This window comes from Carcharodon carcharias, chromosome 7 (assembly GCF_017639515.1).
Source record: "Carcharodon carcharias isolate sCarCar2 chromosome 7, sCarCar2.pri, whole genome shotgun sequence".
NCBI lineage: Eukaryota > Metazoa > Chordata > Chondrichthyes > Lamniformes > Lamnidae > Carcharodon > Carcharodon carcharias.
Genome location: NC_054473.1, coordinates 115,951,248 through 115,970,629, shown reverse-complemented (window position 1 = coordinate 115,970,629; position 19,382 = coordinate 115,951,248). Strand labels below are relative to the sequence as shown.

Below are 19,382 nucleotides of genomic sequence, written 5' to 3'. Positions count from 1 at the left end.
TGAGGAAAACTTTTTCATGCAGTGAGTCGGTAGGGTCTGGAATGCAGAGTGGGGTGTAGGCAGGTTTAATTGAAGCATTCAAAAGGGAATTAGACAGTTATCTGAAAAGGAAGAATGTGCAGGGTTACAGGGAGAAGGTGAGGAATGGCACTGGGTGTGTTGCTCATTCAGACAGCTGGTGCAGACATGATGGGTCAAATGGCGGCCTCCTGTGCCATAATTCTGTAAACAGTAATGGAAATGTAAATCTATCAATTTGTGGAGACAGCATGCGTCAGTCAAAGGTAACGTGGGCAGAATAGGCAATTGGGTGAACACTAGGAGGGAGAAGGAAACTGTAGATTAAACCATTATGTATCCCTTGAAGTCATTCCAGGATAAGCAATGAACTCTGGTTGAAGATGTCAACATGCACCAGTTCACATCTTTCCTTACCATCAATTAATTTCCATGCTCAGTTTTTCCAGGTTTAAGAAACTAAATTTTCAATTTTAAACTTCAACTGTGTTGATAGACCTAATTGTATACAAAAATAATCCAATTAAACACCAAGGATCCAAGTCTGTAGGACAGAACATGTTTTCAAAATGTTGTACAAATATTTTTAGAAGCACACATTTGAAGATAACAAAAAGGACAGCAAAATGGGGAATATGAGGGGACAAAAGGAAGGAGATACTTAGGAAGGAAGTCAGATGCAGATCTTAATGTTTGCAAGAGACAAACAAAGAATCTGAGTACAAGATGAACAGAGACTGTTACAAGAAGTGATTCCTTATCTACTTGTGTGCAGTACTAAAGCCTTTCAGTTTAGTATCCTGACTTTTTAAGATTTCCACCTGAAATTTAGGATGTGTAGCTGTTCTTTGGCTGATTCCAATGATTTGCTGGCTTGGCAAATTGGACTGTAGACCAGCTTGGCTTGATGTGATAGCCAAGCCAACTTTTTTTTTTTTTTGCTGAAAAATTAGCTGGAATTATATATGACCCCAAAACCATTGGAAGTCCCAGGAACTTCATTAGTAAAAATGTAATGTCTTGAGTTGATGCAAACCATTGGCCTTTCATTGAATGCATAAATGAGTTATGGGTCAACTTGATATTAAATGTGCCTCGAGCAAGTTTTAAAGCTTTGCCCCAATATTTTTAAGATGAACACTGATAGCAAGGTCTTGAATTGCCTTTTGCACTTGCCCTGATTTAAGTTGGTCTAATTTGCTTCTTGCCTGTGCCCCCCACCCACCCTTCATCTCACTCCCAGGTCAAATAATACACCCGTCATTCCTATTTTTCACTGAAGTGACTTGATGAAGGTAAGCAGGAGAGAAAGAAATAAATCATTTCTTGTTCCAAATTTGGACCAGCTGCGTTGGACTAATCAAACAGCAGCCTGGCGTAGTCATGCTTGCAGAATCATAATTTTGTGGCCAACGTCCCAGACTCCTCTAACACCATCCCTGGGTATATCTTGTCCCACTGACACAGAGCAGACCCCATAAAAGCTGTACAGTGGTATACATTCACGTGGAATGGTGCTGGGAGTCCAGAACATTGGCTCCAAGCCACAAGGCATCTGGGTGAACATGAGCTAGGAAATCTATTGCTGATTATCGCTACTGCCCTTAAGTGATGAATCAGTGCTTCTCCATGCTGAACACCACTTTTGAAGAAGCACTGAAGGTAGCAAGAATGTACTCTTGGTAAGATACTTTGATTTGGCACTATTACTGACCAAGCTGTCCGAGACATGAAAAACAAAGCGGCCAAACTAGACTGACAACAGGTTGTGAGAGAACTAACATGAAGGAAAAACCTATTCTATTTTGTCCTGATCAATCTACATGTCTGCGATGCATCCATCCTGGCTCTGGAGTAACCATTGCGCAGCCCTTGTGGAGACAGAGGGCACAGCCAATGTGTTGTGTGGCACTTCTATTATGCTAAAATGAGATAATCAGAACAAATCTAGCAGTACAAAACCAGGCATCCATGAAGCACAGAGCAGCAGAATTGTATTCAACCACAATTTGAAAGCCAATAGAATATCCTTCCCTCTACAGCTATCATTAAGCTACAGGAACCAACCCTGGTTCAGTGAAGAATATAGGAGAGCATGCCAGGAGTTGACACCAGGTGTATCAAAAAAAAACCAACCTGGTGAAGCTACGACAGGACAACATGCATGCTATAAACAGAGCTAACTGATTTCCTATGCCAAGGATTGGGTCAAAGCTCTGCAACCCTTTCACACCCAGTCCTGAATGATGGCAGACAATTAAACAAAATGGGAAGAGGACCATCCCCATCTTCTGATGGCAGAACCCAGCATGTCAATGCAAATGGTGAGCCTGAAGGATTTGTGAGCATCTTGAACCAGCAGTGCTGAGTAGATGGTCGATCTCTGCATCATCATGAGGTGTCCGGCATCACAGAAACAAGTCTTCAGCCAACTTGATTTGCTCATGTAATATCAAGAAATGACTGGCACAGTACACAGCAAAGGCTGTGGGCCTTGACAACATCTTGGCTATGGTGCTGAAAACTTGTGCTCCAGAACTCGTCACACTCCTAAACAAGCCTCAACACTGGCATCTACTTGGCAGTGGAAAATTGCCCACATATGTCATGTCCACACAAAGCAGGACAGATCCAATCCAGCCAATTACCTCCAATTCAGCTTACACTCCATTTTCAGCAGAGTAATAGAATGGGTCATTGAAATTGCTATCAATCACCAATAGCCTCAATTTGGATTTTGCCAGGATCACTTGGCTTCAAACCCCAAACCTTGATCCAAATATGAATAAAAGTGGCGAATTCCAGAGGTGGGGTAAATGACTATCCTTGACATCAAGGCAGTATTTAATTGAGTTTGGTGTCAGGGAGCCTTGGTAAAATTGAAGACAATGGAAATTGGGTGTGGGGGAAACAGTTTCCATTGGCTGGAGTCATACTTGGCACAGAGCAAGTTAGTTGTTGGAGGCAATCATCTCAGCATCAGGACATGGCTGCAGGAGTTCCTTGGGGCAATATTTTGGACGACCATCAGAAGTTCGGAGTGGCGATGTTTGCTGATTGTGTTCAGTTTTGTTCATGACTCCTAATCAACTGTCCTTGTCTATATACAGCAAGATCTGGGCAACATTCAGACTTGAACTTGATGTGTGGCATGAATGTTACTGCCATTTAAGCACTAGGAATGACTACCTCTGATGGAGAACCTAACCATATCCCCTTCACAGTCAATGATGTCACCATTGCTGAAAACCCCACCATAAAAATGCTGGGTGTTGCCATTGACCAGAAATTGAACTGGAACAACTACATAAATATTGTGGGAGCAGATTAGAAGCTGGGAATTCTGTAATGAGTAACTTGCCTCCTGACTTCCCTAAGACTCCTCCATCTACAAAACGTAAGTCACGAGTGTAGCAGAATACACTCTGCTTGCCTCTTTGAGAGCAGTTCCAACAACACTTCATCCCAACACCATCCAGGATAAAGCAGCCCACATTTGACACCATGCATGCACACATGCAAGGGAAAAGAAAACAAGAGAATAGTGTACTTCTATTAAAAGTTCATAGCTCACATGTCTGACTCTTGTAGAACAGCCGGTGTGGGCCTGGTAATTCAAATAGCTAAAGTCAGATATCGGGAATTTTGCTGAATCCCCATAAGAGGTGAATGTTCAGCGGGTCACAAAGGCCAGGCACTTGTGGATTTTGTATCAGGAGGTCCAATTTGTTACAGGTGGACGGATTTAGGAATCAGGCTAGGAAGCTTTTTAGGTTCTCCAGCAATAGAGGACACTGCCTTACTGCATGCCTCAGCAGTTGCAGAGTTGTCAACAGTCTGCTCAGGTCTTTCTGGGCCGTCATATTTTTTAAACTCGTTATTTCCACTGGTTTCAGTCAAATGATCAATATTGGTATTGTCTATCTGGAATGGCTTGACTAAAAGCCATTGCAATATAATGGATGAGTTCTTCACACTTAGAGCTGGGCAGAAACCAGTTCGTCCTCATTGCTAGTCTTTTAACTTGGAGACAGTGCCTGGACTTGGGCAATTCCCCAAACAGTAGCAATACAAGTTCCACAGATAGTATTCGTCTTGCCATGACAGACATTTCCAGAAACTTTCATACGAGCACAGTCCACGTTTAAAGTGATGACTAGCATGTTCCTTCACTGGGCATCATAACTGCCTTTCATTTCTTTAAACTGACCAAAAGGGGACATTACATTTAAGCTGACAAAACTTGTTTTTTCTCTAGAACAGGAAGTAATAATTAGTACCAAACTGCAAATCATTAGAAAGCCTTGAATTATGCACCCATGTGCAGGTGCCCAACCTTACCAGAGACTTTGGCAGAGGAGGAAAAATGAGTGTATGTTTACTAGCCAAGTTACCAGGCAATATCAGTTGCTGCAGAGTAGTCCAACTAGAAGAGAGGAAAACAAACACAGCCTTCTGAACTTTTTACAAGTATAGTGGCTAATTTGTTTTTATGATTATTGATGAGATGTAAGCATTCCCAATTGCCATTGAGAAGGTGGTTGAGAGTCATGCTTGTGAACCCTTGGTGGGTGAGGTACATCCCCAGTGCTATAAGCTAGGAAGTTGCAGGATTCTGATCCAGCAACGGTGAAGGAATAGCAATACATTTTCAAGTCAGGATGGCGTATGACTTGGAAGGGAATTTGCAGGTGGTGGTATTCCAAGTGCCTACTGCCATTATCCTTCTCAGTAGTAGAGATCATGGGTTTAGAAGATGTTGTCAAAGGAGTCTTGTGCAAGCTTCACTGCAGCAACTTACCATGGTACACCCATGGTGGAGGCGGAGAATGTTCAAGGTGGTGTATGGAGTGTCAATCAAGTGGGCTACTTTATCTTCGATGGTGTTGGGTTGAAGTGGTGTTGGAGCTGCTTTCATCCAGGCAAGCAGAGAGTATTCTATTACACGCAGATATGTCCCAGAGGATGATTCGTAATCTGGGAATTATGGAAGCATTGAATCATTGCTCTTGTACAATGTCTCTGTTGTTACTAAATAAATGAATCTGTATGCACATTGTTCAAGTGGGCAAATGTGCCTAAGTGTGATTTGACTTTTTAAATTTGGTCATAAAGAAAGTACATTTGCAAGCATGCTACCTCTCCTGTATCCCCAGGTTGAGAGGTGCCCTCCACTGTGAAGCGTTTTCATAAACAGCAAAATGGCAACTTCCCAGATCACAGCACCGGAGGCCAAGAAGAAATGGAAACTTGGCTTAGTGGGTTATATGCTGACTAATGGGTCATGGTTATAATCTGATTAAATAACCAAAACAGATTCTTGACTGGATTATTGAAGCAGTACTGTGTTCTCAGTAGTGGTCAGATGAGAATCTGCTGCTTTGGATAGACCCTTAAAGGATCTCACTATCTGTAAAAGAGCAGGGAGTTTGAAGTCCTGGCCAATTTGAGTACAAGAATAAATAGGTCATGTTGAACTTGTATAAGACATTAGTTAGGCTTCCTCTGGAGTGCTGCTTCCAGTGCCATATTTGAAAGACGTGAAGGCATTGGAGAGAGTGCAGAGGGGATTCATAAGAATGATTCCTGGGATGAAGAACTGTAGCTGAGGATAGATTGGAGAGGTTGGGACTGTTTTCTTTGGAGAAAAGAAGGCTGAGAGGAGACTTGACAGAGGTATTCAAAATCATAGGTATGGGCAGAGTAAATGGTGGGAAACTATTCCCACTCAAGTATCAAGAACTAGAGGGCACGAATTCAAAATAATTGACAGGAGTAAAAATGATGAGGAAAACTTTTCACCCAGAGGGTGGTTGGAGTCTGGAACAAACTTCCTGAGAGGGTGGTGGGGGCAGGTTTGATTGAGAAATTCAAAAGGGAATTGGATTACTATCTGAAGAGAGAATGTGCAAGGTTATGGAGATGAGGCAGGGGGTGGGACTAGGTAGGATTCTCTTTCAGAGAGCCAGTGCAGACCTAATGGGCTTGAGTGGCTATCTTCTGCACTGCAAAAGATTCTGATTTTTTTTCCCTATCAATATTAGAAATTAAACTGACCATTTAACTCTACTACGTTTGCAGACATATCAGTGACTCTCTCTCCAGGTATGTCCTAAGAGGGTGTTGGTGACCACGGACTTGCATGTGTTTGTCCATGGCTAGCTTGGCAAGGCACTGTGGTTTGCTGTTGCCTTCTGCAGGTTCTGGCTGACCAGGAGACACTTGCCCCTTTTACCACCTGCCATAGGTATATTGGAAGGGTTTATAGGTTGATAATCAACCTGTTTGACCAAATTATGAGCACACCTCCCATGGCCATCAAATCTTATGGGGAAGTGGGATTTGAACTTGTGGCTTCTGGCTCAGGGATGCTACCCATTGCATTGCAAGAGTTCATTATCAGGGATTACACTTGGAAAAAGTAATTTTTTTGTATGAAGTGCTTTCAGCTTGCTTGCTAAGGCATCCGAGAAATGTAGTTGTAAACTTTTAAGTTAGTTGTGCTGTCCTGGTTTTGGATTGTCACTTAACAGAAGATGCTAACTATCCTTCACTGAAACATGGCTAGGCTTTTGAGTTGCAGAGAAATTTTCTGCAATTACTGTGTGTAGCTTCTGATTTTGATTCCACAACCTATTATTTTCATAAGTTTGTCTAGCTCAGCACGGGTATTAATATCATGGTTGACTTTTTTTTTATTTTTAAAAAAAACTAGGCATTGCTGTGCAGTCAGTTCGAGAGAGGTTTGAAGAGATGAATCATGAGAAACAGAACCAGGAAGGAATAGGAAGCTGCTGTAAGATCATTGCAATAACTCCAAGCACGAAGCACATTCAGGCAATGTTGCTTCACGAATCTACTCCCAGTGCGGCTCATGTCATCCGGATGAAAAAGGTATACTGCAGTCTGCATCCATTGATTTAGGACATGGAGGTGAATAGATCATAAATAGGAGCAGGAGTAGACAATTCACCCCCTTGAACCTGCTCCAGCATATTTACTGAAACACAAGCTTGGGTGACTCTGATAACATGGCTATTAAGCATATCTATTATCATTTTTAGCAGAAAGCAGTTTTGGTGCACTCGGTTTGGGGTCCAATTCATGTAGGAATGCAGCTGAAGTTGGGAAGGGGCAGTAAATGAAAGCATGGTCCAAGATGTGTATTTTAACAAGGTTTTTGAAGCTGAGGAATAAAGCTGAGGAATAAAGCAAAGCAGATTGCGATGAGTTAAAGTATGGCTGGGTAACTGAAGGACCAATTGTTAAGTTTTTGGGGGAAAAGTATATTTTAAAGCTGGGGCAATGGGTATGAGCAAGACCATGAAGCTAGGAATGTTGCAGAATTAGCGTGGGTAGTTTTGTATGTGTTGAAGAATTCTGATCTAGTGCAGGTCAGCAAGGGTAGGGATGATGGTTGGGTGGCACTTTGTCTTGGGCCCTTTTCTTTTAGTGAAGTAAGAAATGGTTCAGGATGACCTTTCGGTGGAGCTAAAGAATAGGGCATTGGGAAATGTCTGGTCTAGAGGTGTGAAAAAAACTAAGGCTTTCAGCTTAATCTAAAGGGAAGTCATGGCAGCAGAGCTTGCACCTGTGATATGTTCCTCCTGCACTATATGGGAAGTCATAGACACTTCCAGTGTCCCTGGCAACCATGTGTGTGCAGGAGGTGTCCAGCTGCAGCTATTGGCTAACTGCATTTCAGAACTGGAGCTGCGGTTGGATTCACTGTGGAGCATCTGCGATGCTAAGATTGTCGTGGACAGCACATTCAGTGAGGTGGTCACACTGCAGATAAAGACTGAATAGGCAGAAAGGGAATGGGTGACCATCAGGCAGAGTAGAGGAAGGCAGGTAGTGCAGGAGTCCCCTGTGGCCATCCCCCTCTCTAACAGATATACCGTTTAGGATACTGTTAGAGGAGATGACTTCTCAGGGGAAAGCAGCAGGAGCCAAGTCCGTGGCACCACAGGTGGCACTGCTGCACAAGAGGGGTGGAAGAAGAATGGCAAGGCTATAGTGATAGGATATTTAATAGTAAAGGGAACAGACAGGTGTTTCTGCAGCTCAAAACAGACTCCAGGATGGTATGTTGCCTTCCTGCCTGGATCAAAGATGTCTCTGAGAGGCTGCTGGGCATTCTGAAGGGAGAGGGTGAACAGCCAGTGGTCATGGTACATATTGGTACCAACGACAGGTTTTTAAAAAAAAAAAGAGGATGAGGTCCTACAAACTGAATTTAGGGAGTTAGGACAAAAATTAAGAAGTTGGACCTCTAAGGTAGTAATCTCAGGATTACTACCAGTGCCACGTACTAGCGAGAGTAGGAATAACAGGATATATTGGATGAATACGTGGCTGAAGAAATGGTGTAGAGGGAAGGGATTCTGATTCCAGGGACATTGGGACTGGTTCTGGAGAAGGTGCGACCAGTACAAACAGGATCGGTTGCATCTGGCTGGCCCAGAACCAATGTCTTTGGTGGCGAGGTGGGTGGCGTTTGCTAGTGTTGTCAGGGAGGGTTTACACTAGAATGGGGATGGGAACCTGATCAGGGAGACAGGAGGAGGACACAAAGCTAGAAACGAAAGACACAAATAAGAAGCAAAAGTGGAAGGCGGAAAAAACGAGGGAGAGAAACAAGTGGGGTCATAGTGCAAAATAAAACTAAGATGACCAACGTGGTTAAAAAGACAAGTCTAAAGGCATTGTATCTTAATACATTGAGCATTTGCAATAAGGTAGATGAATTAACAGCGCAAATAGATATAAACGGTTATGATATAGTTGTAGTTACAGACACATGGCTGCACAGTGACCAAGGATGGGAATTGAACATCCAGGGGTATTCAATATTTAGATAGGACAGACAAATGGGGAAAGGAGGTGTTGGGGTAGCACTGTTAGTAAAGGAGGAAATCAACGCAATACTGAGAAGGATATTGGCTCGGAAAATCATTGTGGAATCTGTTTGATGGAGATAAGAAACCCAAGGGGCAGAAAACTTTGGTGAGGGTTGTCTACTGGCCCCCAAACAGTAATGGAGATGTTAGGGAGAGCATTAAACAGGAAATTAGAGACGCATGCAATAAGGGTACAACTGTAATCATGGGTGACTTTAATCTACATATAGATTGGTTAAAGCAAAGTAGCAATAATACTGTGGAGGAGGATTTCCTGGGATGTGTCCGTGATGATTTTTAGACCAATACATTGAGGGATCAACTAGAGAGCGGGCTATCCTAGACTGGATATTGTGCAATGAGAGAGGATTAATTAACAATCTTGAGGAAGAGTGACCATGAAATGATAGAATTGTTTATTAAGATGGACAGTGAAGAAGTTGAATCTGAAACTAGGGTCCTGAATCTAAATAAAGGGAACTACGAGGGTATGAGGCTTGAGTTATCAATGATAAATTGGGGAACCTTACTAAAAGGGTTGATGGGTGGGCAATGGCTAATATTTAAGGAACATACGCATGCATTACAACAATTATTCACTGCCTGGTGCAAAAATAAAACAAAAGGTGGCTCAACCATGGATTACAAAAGAAATTAGGGATAATATTAGATCCATAGAGGGGAGACATAAAATTGCTAGAAAAAGCAGCAAGCCTGAGGATTGGGAGCAGTTTAGAATTCAGCAAAAGTAGACACAGATTGATCAAGAAGGGGAAGGTGGAGTATGAGAGTAAGTTTGCAGGGAACATAAAAACTGACTGTAAAAGCTTCTATAAATGTGTAGAGAAAAAGATTAGCAAAGACAAATGAAGGCCTCTTACAGTCAGAAGCAGGGGAAATTATAATGGGGAACAAAGAAATGGCAGAAAAATTGAACACATTTTGGTTCTACCTTCACGAGAGGACAAATAATTTCTGAGAAATGTTAGGGAACCAAAGGTCTGGTGAGAGGGAGGAATTGAAGAAAATCAGTAGTGAAAAAATGGTGCTAAGGAAATTAATGGGGTTAAAGGCTGAAAAATCCCCAAGGCCTGATAATCTACATTCCAGAGTACAATAGGAAGTGGCCCTGGAAATATTGGATGCATTGCTGGTCATCTTCCAAAATTCTGTAGACTCTAGAGCAGTTCCTACAGATTGGAGGGTGGCAAATGTAACCGTACTATTTGAAAAAAGGAGAGCGAAAAGAAACAATTACAGACTAGTTAGCCTAACATCAGTAGTGGGGAAAATGCTAGAGTCTATTATAAAAAATGTGGTAACAGAACACTTGAAAAGCATTAATGGGATTAGACAAAGTCAGCATGACTTTATGAAAGGGAAATTATGCTTAAATAATCTACTGGAGTTTTTTGAGGATGAAACTAGTGGAATAAATAAGGGAGTACCAGTGGATGTGGTGTATTTGAATTTCAAGAAGGCTTTTGATGAGGTCCCACATAAGAGGCTAGTGGGCAAAATTAAAGCACATGGGATTGGGGGTAATGTACTAGCATGGATTGAGAATTGGTTGACAGACCAGAAACAGAGTGGGAATAAATGAGTGTTTTTCTGGGGAGCAGACGGTGACTAGTGGTGTACCGCAGGATCAGTGCTTGGGACCCCAGCTGTTCACGATATGTATCAATGACTTGGATGAGGAAACCAAATGCAATATTTCCAAGTTTGCTGATGCCACAAAACTGGGCTGGGTTGAGTTGTGAGGAGGATGCAAGGAGGCTTCAGGGCAATTTAGACAAGTGTGTCTGGACAGATGCAGTATAATGTGGATAAATGTGAAGGTTATTCGCTTCAGTGTGAAAAACAAAGGCAGAGTATTATTTAAGTGGTGATATATTAGGAAATATGAATGTACAAAGGGATCTGGGTGTCCTTGTACATCAGTGAATGAAAGTAAACAGGCTAGTGCTGCAAACAGTTAGGAAGGCAAATGGTATGATGGCCTTCATTGCAAGAGGATTTGAGTTCAGAAGTAGGGACGTCTTACTGCAGTTATACAAGGCCTTGGTGAGACCACTCCTGGAGTATTACTTGCAGCTTTAGCCTCCCTCCATAAAGGATATACTTGCTGTAAAGGGACTGGAGCAAAGATTCACTGGGCTGATACCGGGATTGGCAGGACTGTCGTATGAGGAGAGATTGGTTCGACTGGGCCTGTATTCACTAAAGTTTAGAAGAATGAGAAGATGTTTTCCCCTGGCTGGGGAGTCTAGAACCAGGGGCCACAGTCTCAGGATACAGGCCAGGCCATTTAGGACTGAGATGAGGAAACATTTCTTCACTCAGCGTGGGCAACCTGTGGAATTCTGTACCACAGGCTGGGTCACTGAGTATATTCAAAAAAGAAATTGATTTTTTTGGATATTGGGGGGGCATCAAATGGGTATGGAGAGGAATTGGGAATATGGCATTGAGAAAGAGGATCAGCCATAATCATATTGAATGGAGGAGCAGGCTCCAAGGGCGAATGACCTCCTCCTAGTTCTGTTTAGCAAGGGTTGAAGCTTCTTTAGAAGTGGAGTTGAAGTAGAAACTGTGTACATAGGTGCCCTTGATGACAATCTATAAGTGATACTATAGGTAAACTCACGGTCAAATAAGGTAGTTTGAGCTTGGATGAAATGAGAGCTTGACTGAGTTTTTGGCAAGAAGCCACATGAGCGACAGAAAGTTGACAGCATAGTAACAGTCATGCATTTAAATGCAGTGATGAAGGCAACGTTGGGTAATGTTGCAAAAGGAATTGTTGGTGATTTTGACCAGAGTGGTCCAAATGCCATGGGCAAAATGGAAACCTGACTGCAGGGATCAGTAAGCATGGAGTGGGTGGTGCATTTCTGGAACTTGAGAGGACTGGGTTGGTTGGAAAGGATAAAGTGACCAAAGGTAGGCTTTTTAAGGAACAACTTTTTGATAAGATCCCAAATGGCAGTCTGGTCACCAAAGTAAAAGCTCATGGAATCCAAGGCGAAGTGGCAAGTTGGATCCAAAACTGGCTCAGAGGCAAGAAGCAAAGGGTAATGGTCAATAGGTGATTTTATAATTAGAAAGCTATTTCCAGCCAGGTTCCGCAGTGCTCAGTACCAGGTCCCTTGTTTTTTGTGATTGATTTTCTCAAATATTTCTTGCATATGGTTGATGTTTACAGATATTACAAAAATTGACCATGTGATTGATAGTGTAGACTGCAGGAAGATATCAATGGATTAGTCAGTTGGGCAGAACAATGGCAAAATAGAGTTCAGCCTGGAGAAGTGAGGTAATGCATTTGAAGACTGGCAAAAGAATACAGAATAAATGGTAGGAAACTGAGGTGTATAGGACCAGAGAGACCTTGGAATGCATGTCCATGGACACCTGAAGATAGGTGGATAGGATGGTCAAGAAGTTAAACAGGATACTCGTCTTTATTTCCCAAGTCAAGACATAATATAAAAACTGGGCAGTTATGCTGAAACTGCATAAAATAGTTTTCCCATAGCTGGAGTACTGTGTGTAGTTCTGATTACTGCACTATTGGAAAGATGCGGTTGGTCTAGAAAGGGTATAAAGGAGATTTGAGGATGTTGCCTTGCTGGAGAATTTTAGTTGTGAGGAAAGATTGGATAGGCTAGGGTTTTTTTTTCTATGAATCAGAAGAAGCTGAGGGGAGACCTAATTTAGTGTACAAAATCGACAGACCTGAATAGTGAATAGGAAGGCCCTATTACCTTTGGTTCAGGGTCCATAACCAGGGGACATAGATTTGGGGTATGAGATTGGCAGTTAAGAGAGGATTTGAAGAGAAATCTTTTCAACAATATGGTATTGGAGATTTGGAACTCACTGCCTGAGAGTGGTACAGCTAGAGCCCATGTAACCTTGGAACAGTACTTTGATATGCACTAGAAGTGCAGTAACCGTCATGGGTATGGACCAAGAGCTGGAAAAGCAGGATTAGGCTGGGTGCCTACTTGCTGGACAGTGTGCATGTGGTGGACTGAATGGCCTTTTTCTTTATAGATTTCAAAGATTCTTTGGAATGAGTAAACCATGCTTGAAGTTGATGGAGCGTTGTTAATGGCCTTTGCAGAGATAGATGACTCTTAAAGAGAAATTTAAACTTCCAATTATTAGTTGAAAGAATGGCGCGTCAATATAAGAATATAAGAAATAGGATCAGGAGTAGGCCATTCAGCCCCTTGAGCTTGCCCTGTCATTCAATAAGATCATGGCTGATCTGCCCCAGGCTTCAAGTCCTCCTTTGTGCCAGCTCCTCATAGCCCTCAACTCCCCAATATTTCAAAAATCTATTTACCTCTTTAAGTACTTTCAGTGATCTAGCCTTCACAACTCTCTGGGATAGTGAATTCCAGATAGTCACTGCCATTGAGAGAAGAAATTCCTTTGCAACTTAGTTTTAAATGAGTGTCCCCTTATTCTGTAACTATGTCCCCTAGTTTGAGATTTCCCCCCACTAGTGGAAACATCTTCTCAACATCTCCCTTGACAAGCCGCCTCAGAATCTTGTACGTTTCAATAAGATCACCCCTCATTCTTCTAAACTCTAATGAATAAAGGCCTAACCTGTTTAGCCGTTCTTGGTAAGTCAACCCCTTCATCCCAGGAATCAACTAAATGAATCTCTTTTGAACTGCCTCCAAAGACAGTATATCCTTTCTTAAATACAGGGACCAAAACTATACACAGTACTCTTGGTGCAGCCTCACCAACACCCTGTACAATTGTAACAAGACATCCCTATTTTTAAACTCCAACCCCCTAGCAAGACAGGCCAAAATTACATTTGCCGTCTTAATTACTTGCTGCACCTGCATGCTAACTGTTATGTGTTTCATGCACAAGAACACCCATACCTCTGTGCTCCACTTTTTGGAGTCTCTCCATTTAAATAATAGTCTGCCTTTTGGTTCTTCTTACTAAAGTGCATGACCTCTTACTTTCCCACATTAAATTCCATCTGCAAGTTTTTGCCCATTCATTCAACCTATCTATATCCCCTTACAGATTCCTATGTCCTCATCACAACATGCCTTCGCACTATTTTTATATCGTCAGAAAATTTGGATACATTACAGTCTGTCCACTCCAAAGCAAACAGTTTACTGTTGTTTCCGGTGGATTCCTTCCTTTCTACTTTCCCAGCTAGGTAGCTTCTAAGCCCAGAACTGTCGCTCGGTAAGGGTTACGCTATAGATTTCTAGCTCTAGCTTTGAGCCAGACAAATTTTGCAGTCTCTTTCAACTCCTCCTGGACTCTGTGTCTTCAAACTTAGCATGAGGTCCCACCTGCATTCAGTGTGGTGAACAACAGACTTAGTATGTTCCTTGCTTAGAATTAGTCAGGCCTGCACTGTATCTTTTCCATGCTCTTTACTTATTTGGCTGCAGACTATTAAGACTAACTGCAGCAACCCCTTCTGTCTGTGATATTTCTGGATTTATAGGGAGTCTTGTAACCTGACCTTAAAGTGGCTTTCTCACCCACTTCCCCAGGGCAACTGGAAGCACATTAATTAACATTTCTACATAGATACAAAGCTAGTTACCTCTGATCCCAAATCCCTTTCACCTTAGAAGTAAAGGGATAGGTTCCAGTGCAACTGTTACAAGATATCACCTTTCTGGGCAGGAGATGCAGGGTCTACCACTGTAGATTTAGGAGCAGCTATCATTGTCCCGAAGTGTAAATACCTTGCACCTCCCTCTTAATAATAAAACAATCTTCTGACCTGTAACAATTAAAGCACCTAGGCTTACTGTCGAACAGACTTCATATACCACATGACCCCTTTCATTTACTGTAATTTAAGTCACAATCCCAAAATATACCACTCTTATAAACCAAAATATATAGCCTTGAAACATATAATAAACCTCACCGTTGTAACAAGAAAAGATGATGAGTGATCAGTGTGGCAAATATATAAAACAGTAATAATAATTTGCAATCCAGAACTAGTTGCTAATTTATTGTACAAAGCATCAAATACATCAGTCGGCCATTGTATAAAAGCTTCAATGAGGAATGTGTACTCTTGATGCTGCCAAGTTCTAGTAAGATTTCACTTGTGTTAATGGGTATATATGACAGATTTAAAGAATGTCAATATTGAGCATTTCTATATCTGGTGTAGCCTCATTTGGTGGATTGTAAGGCACTCTTGCACCTCCTGGCAGCTAATGGCCTCCCTTAATTTTCTTTCACCCCCCTCATTGTGAACAGCCCGACATATCCCAATCTTATGCTTTGAAGCAGTCGTTATTTTTCCCTGTTGCATTCAATCATGAATGTTGGATGAAAAGGTTGCTGTGCTATCCTGTCCTCTCTTGTGAATGTGAATGTTATAAGTGGAAATGTGTGTGTATGTGGTGATCTCTGTATAAACGCATCCAAGTTGAGGAAGCCCCACAGTCCTGAAGAGGTTAAGTGAGTTGGTGCTTGCCAGCAGGCATGTGATCTGTTAACTTGTTTTCTTTAAACTTGCTGAGCTGTCCGATGGTGATGTCAGGAAACTGCAGAAGCTTGAAAATGCAGCTGCTGACGTGTGGAAGGGTCGGAGGCTGAAACTTCCCCTCTCAGCTTCCTGACATCTGCCGGGAGCTGAGCAAAACAAACGTCAGTGTTGAAATAATCAGGTACTGTTTTAAGCTAAGTTGTAAAAGCTACTGTAAGAACACTGTCTAATCTTAGCCTTATACCTAAATGTAGAGCACTGCTACTCAAGGTCACCCTTTCCATTCAGCAATCAATCATCTTTTTGTAGAATTTCCTTTGCACTGTGCAATACATCTATATGCTTTTCCTTCTCTCATCAGTGTTCAGATTCTGTGAAAATCAGTGTGGGTGACTCAAATTAATAGATTTTATCAGGGAATGGGAGTTGATATGAAATTCTTAAGTGGCATCCAAATGCTACATTAACAAAACGTAGAATGCAATGCAAAGCTTTACTGAATTAAAAGAACAATACTGTATGCTAGACCTGCTGTGGCCATCAGCAAGATTGCAGGAGATTTCATCATTTGGATCATAAGCATTATGAAGCAATTGTCATAAACTTTTAATAAAATTTAAGTTTGTTCCTGGTTTGAGGCAACCTCAATAGTAACAGTTGGTGAAGAGTGGCCTGTATGTTCATGTACTGCAAGAAACTATTTAGACCAAGAAACCAAAAGTCCAGTCATCTAACTCAGCATATATACACTAGATTGACAGTTTAGTGCCGATATCATGTTGGATGAAGTGAACCATAGCCAGCCCATTGCACTAAAAACTGATTATGACAATGGCCATGCAAAGTCTAATTGCTTTGATCATGCAGTGTCACAAACGCACCTGTGGTCAGATTCTTGATCTTCAACTTGACAAAGTATTGCTGAATTGTATAGCAGGATGTGTTGCTGTTGGAACATTTTGTTCGGAGGATTTTCAATAATGTTTTTAGGCTATGTGACAGCTGTAATTTTCATAGAAAGTTTGGTCGTTTCTGCCAATCTGGTGTTCTCATGGCGATGGCTACTTTGGCCTTCTAATATGGGTTTATAATAGTGACAGAGCCCACTTTCAGATGTATTTATTTTTAAATTATATCAATTTTACATATCAAGTGTGCATAATGATGGAAATGGTGCTTTAGGACCTGGCAATAGGCTTAATTATGTTAATCTTTTTGTCCCACTAGAATGTGATTTGTTTAGTATTTCAATATGAAATTTTTGTTTTTATGCCAGATAACTCCAGGTTTACTTGGTTTCGGGACCAGGTACGTTTCTGTGATATCAAAGATTTTTTTTGGCTTCGTTCCCAGGCAAACCTGAAGAAACTGGAGATATTTGCCTTGCTGTAATCTTCCTTCCAACTTGCCTTTAATTTTTTAACTTGCAGAAGCATTGGTTTGCTAGTCATCAGTAGTGAAGTGAAAGTTTCTGATCAATGGTTAGCTTCCTGTACAATGAGTTGATTGACTGGCTGTTGTGCTCTTGTGCCTCTAGGAGCGGGAGCAGGAACTTGCAGTGCTTCAGGGTAAGACTGAAGGGAACAATCCCTGGGTGGGAATGAAGACATCCAGATTCTGCACAGGACTCAAGCAAACTGGGGTAAAAAGGGGCACACTTTTTTTCCTCTTCTTGAAAATCACTTGGGTGACATCATTTGTAGAAAACTTAATTATTAGTTTTCCACTTAAATGTAATAAGTGTCTTTTCACTTTTGACAGTATCAGTTTCTGGCATAAACTTGAGTTGTGAATGTTTTAACGAATGACCATCTTAACTCTTTATCAGATTGATATAGGATAAATGATTCACAAAAGTAATCTAAGAGATTTTATAAATTTTGTCCCCTTTTAAATGTTACCTCAAATACAATGCCTCCTAACTTTCAGCAACTAAGGTTCTCTGAAACCTTATACCAAATCTAAAGAAGCAAATCTTCCAACAACCACATAATCCTGTATAAGTCGTAAGGATCTTGGTGCTTCAAAGCAGAGAAAGAGTTTATTAAAAATGGGCAATTTTAAAACAGTTCACATTGCTTGCTTATGCAAAAGTGGTCATCAGCTGTAGGAAATATATTTCCATCAGTTCTGCCATGTTTTGGATTTTTCATCAAATGCTTTCTCTTTTTAAAAATACGCTGAGGCCTACAAATTAAAACGCTGGGTAACTGGTATCTCAAATTTGCCAAGTTATATAGGTGAAACCTATAGTTGGATTTGATTATGGCCCCATAAATATGAACTTTGTAGCTCAAGTACATTTAAACACTGCAGAAAAACTCTGACCTTCTAAAATGCATGTCAGAAGTTTTTTGCACTGTAATAAATCCTTTGTGGTTTATGAAGTTAGTCCTTTGCTTTTTGTCCTCCAAAAATAGTCTCATAATCTCTGAACTTTCGGAAACATTTTAGAGATTTGTTAACTTATTCTTCTTATCCTTTCTTTAACTGGGTATCTCAGCATCTTGTGTTGACTTTTCATGAGTACTTGCATTTCTCAGCCTTGTTGCTAACTTGAATCGATAGGCAAAGAAGGGTACTGACTTTGAATGAAATTATTTGCACTACTCTTTGCTTTGAATTTCTTCAATAAGGGGATTTCTTGAATTTACTATTTATTTAGAGTTTTCATCTGGTTTAAGTTGATTCACTTGGCTTTTGGGTCTTTAAACACTTAAAACTTAAACTCAGCTATAATTGGGCTATTCAAATTCTACACAGGATCCTAGATAAGCAAGAAGCTTTTCCTATCCTTTATGATAAATGTAACTGGTTTTAATTTGAGGGCCACCTGCATGTTGCTTGGTGAGTGTTCTCCATAACAAGTGGTTCAACATTTGCACACTGCAATGGATGTGACATCAAGTGTGCTGAGTATGGCCTGTTACAGGAGGCATCTAAGGTAACATGCATAGGAAGAAGGATCAGGAAGGGTTGGAGCCATGTGAGCATGCCAGTGGGAGAAATGAACTTTGAGCGACCTCTAGATGCCAATGGAATGACCACAGTAAGTTGATCCCATGGGCTTATAATTGAAAACCATGCCCTAAAGGGCCAATATTATGATTATGCTGCTTTTTGGGTAACTTTTGAAATTAACTTCAATAATCTGCATTTTTTATGGGTGAAGTATTTTAAAATATCAATCAATTCACTAAAGTAGATAATTATCTTAAGGTCCAAAACAATAGCTTTAAATCCTGAATTGGGCTGAATTATTATGGGGCAGGAGTTGGAGATGTTCTCTTTTTTTTTTCCGTGGTTCTAATCAAGTATTGTACTGACATTTTAAATCTCCCTTTCATGGTGGACTTTTATAGAGATGAGTTTTTTAATTCCTCCGTGGGATGTGGGTGTTGCTGGCTAAGCCAACATTTATTGCCCATCCCTAACTGCCCTTGAAAAGGTGTTGGTGAGCCATCTTCTTGAACCACTATCCATGTGGTGTAGGCACATAAACACTGCTGTTGGGGAGGGAGTTCCTGGATTTTGGAAGGTGCTGTTGAAGAAGCCTTAGTGAGTTGCTGCAGTGCATCTTATAAATGGTACATACTGTTGCCACTGTGCATTGGTGGTGGAGGGAATGAATGTTTGTGTGTGGGGTGCCATCAAGCGGGCTGCTTTGTCCTGAATGGTGTCGAGCTGCTTGAGTGTTGTTGGAGCTGCACTCATCCAGGCAAGTGGAGATTATTCCATCGCGCTGCAGACTTGTGCCCTAGTAGACAAGCTTGGGGGATTCAAGAGGCGAGTTACTCTCTGTAGATTTCCCAGTCTCTGACCTGCTCTTGTAGCCTCAGTATTTATAGGATTCATCCGGTTTAGTTTCTGGTCAATGGTAACTCCTAGGATGTTGATAGTGGGGGGGGGTGGATTCAGCAATTGTAATGCCATTGAATGTCATG

General features: G+C 41.4%; 1 protein-coding gene across 4 annotated transcripts in view; it reads left to right on the top strand.

Moving 5' to 3' along the window:
• The window catches only part of LOC121279966 (anillin-like), a 73,754-nt gene that overhangs the window by 19,095 nt on the left and 35,277 nt on the right, over positions 1–19,382 (top strand). For all 4 annotated transcript variants that reach the window (XM_041191587.1, XM_041191588.1, XM_041191589.1 and 1 more), the window contains exons 6-7: positions 6,734–6,912; positions 16,976–17,080. In XM_041191587.1, the coding sequence (XP_041047521.1) occupies positions 6,734–6,912; positions 16,976–17,080 (284 nt within the window). The remainder of the gene's footprint in view (positions 1–6,733; positions 6,913–16,975; positions 17,081–19,382) is intronic.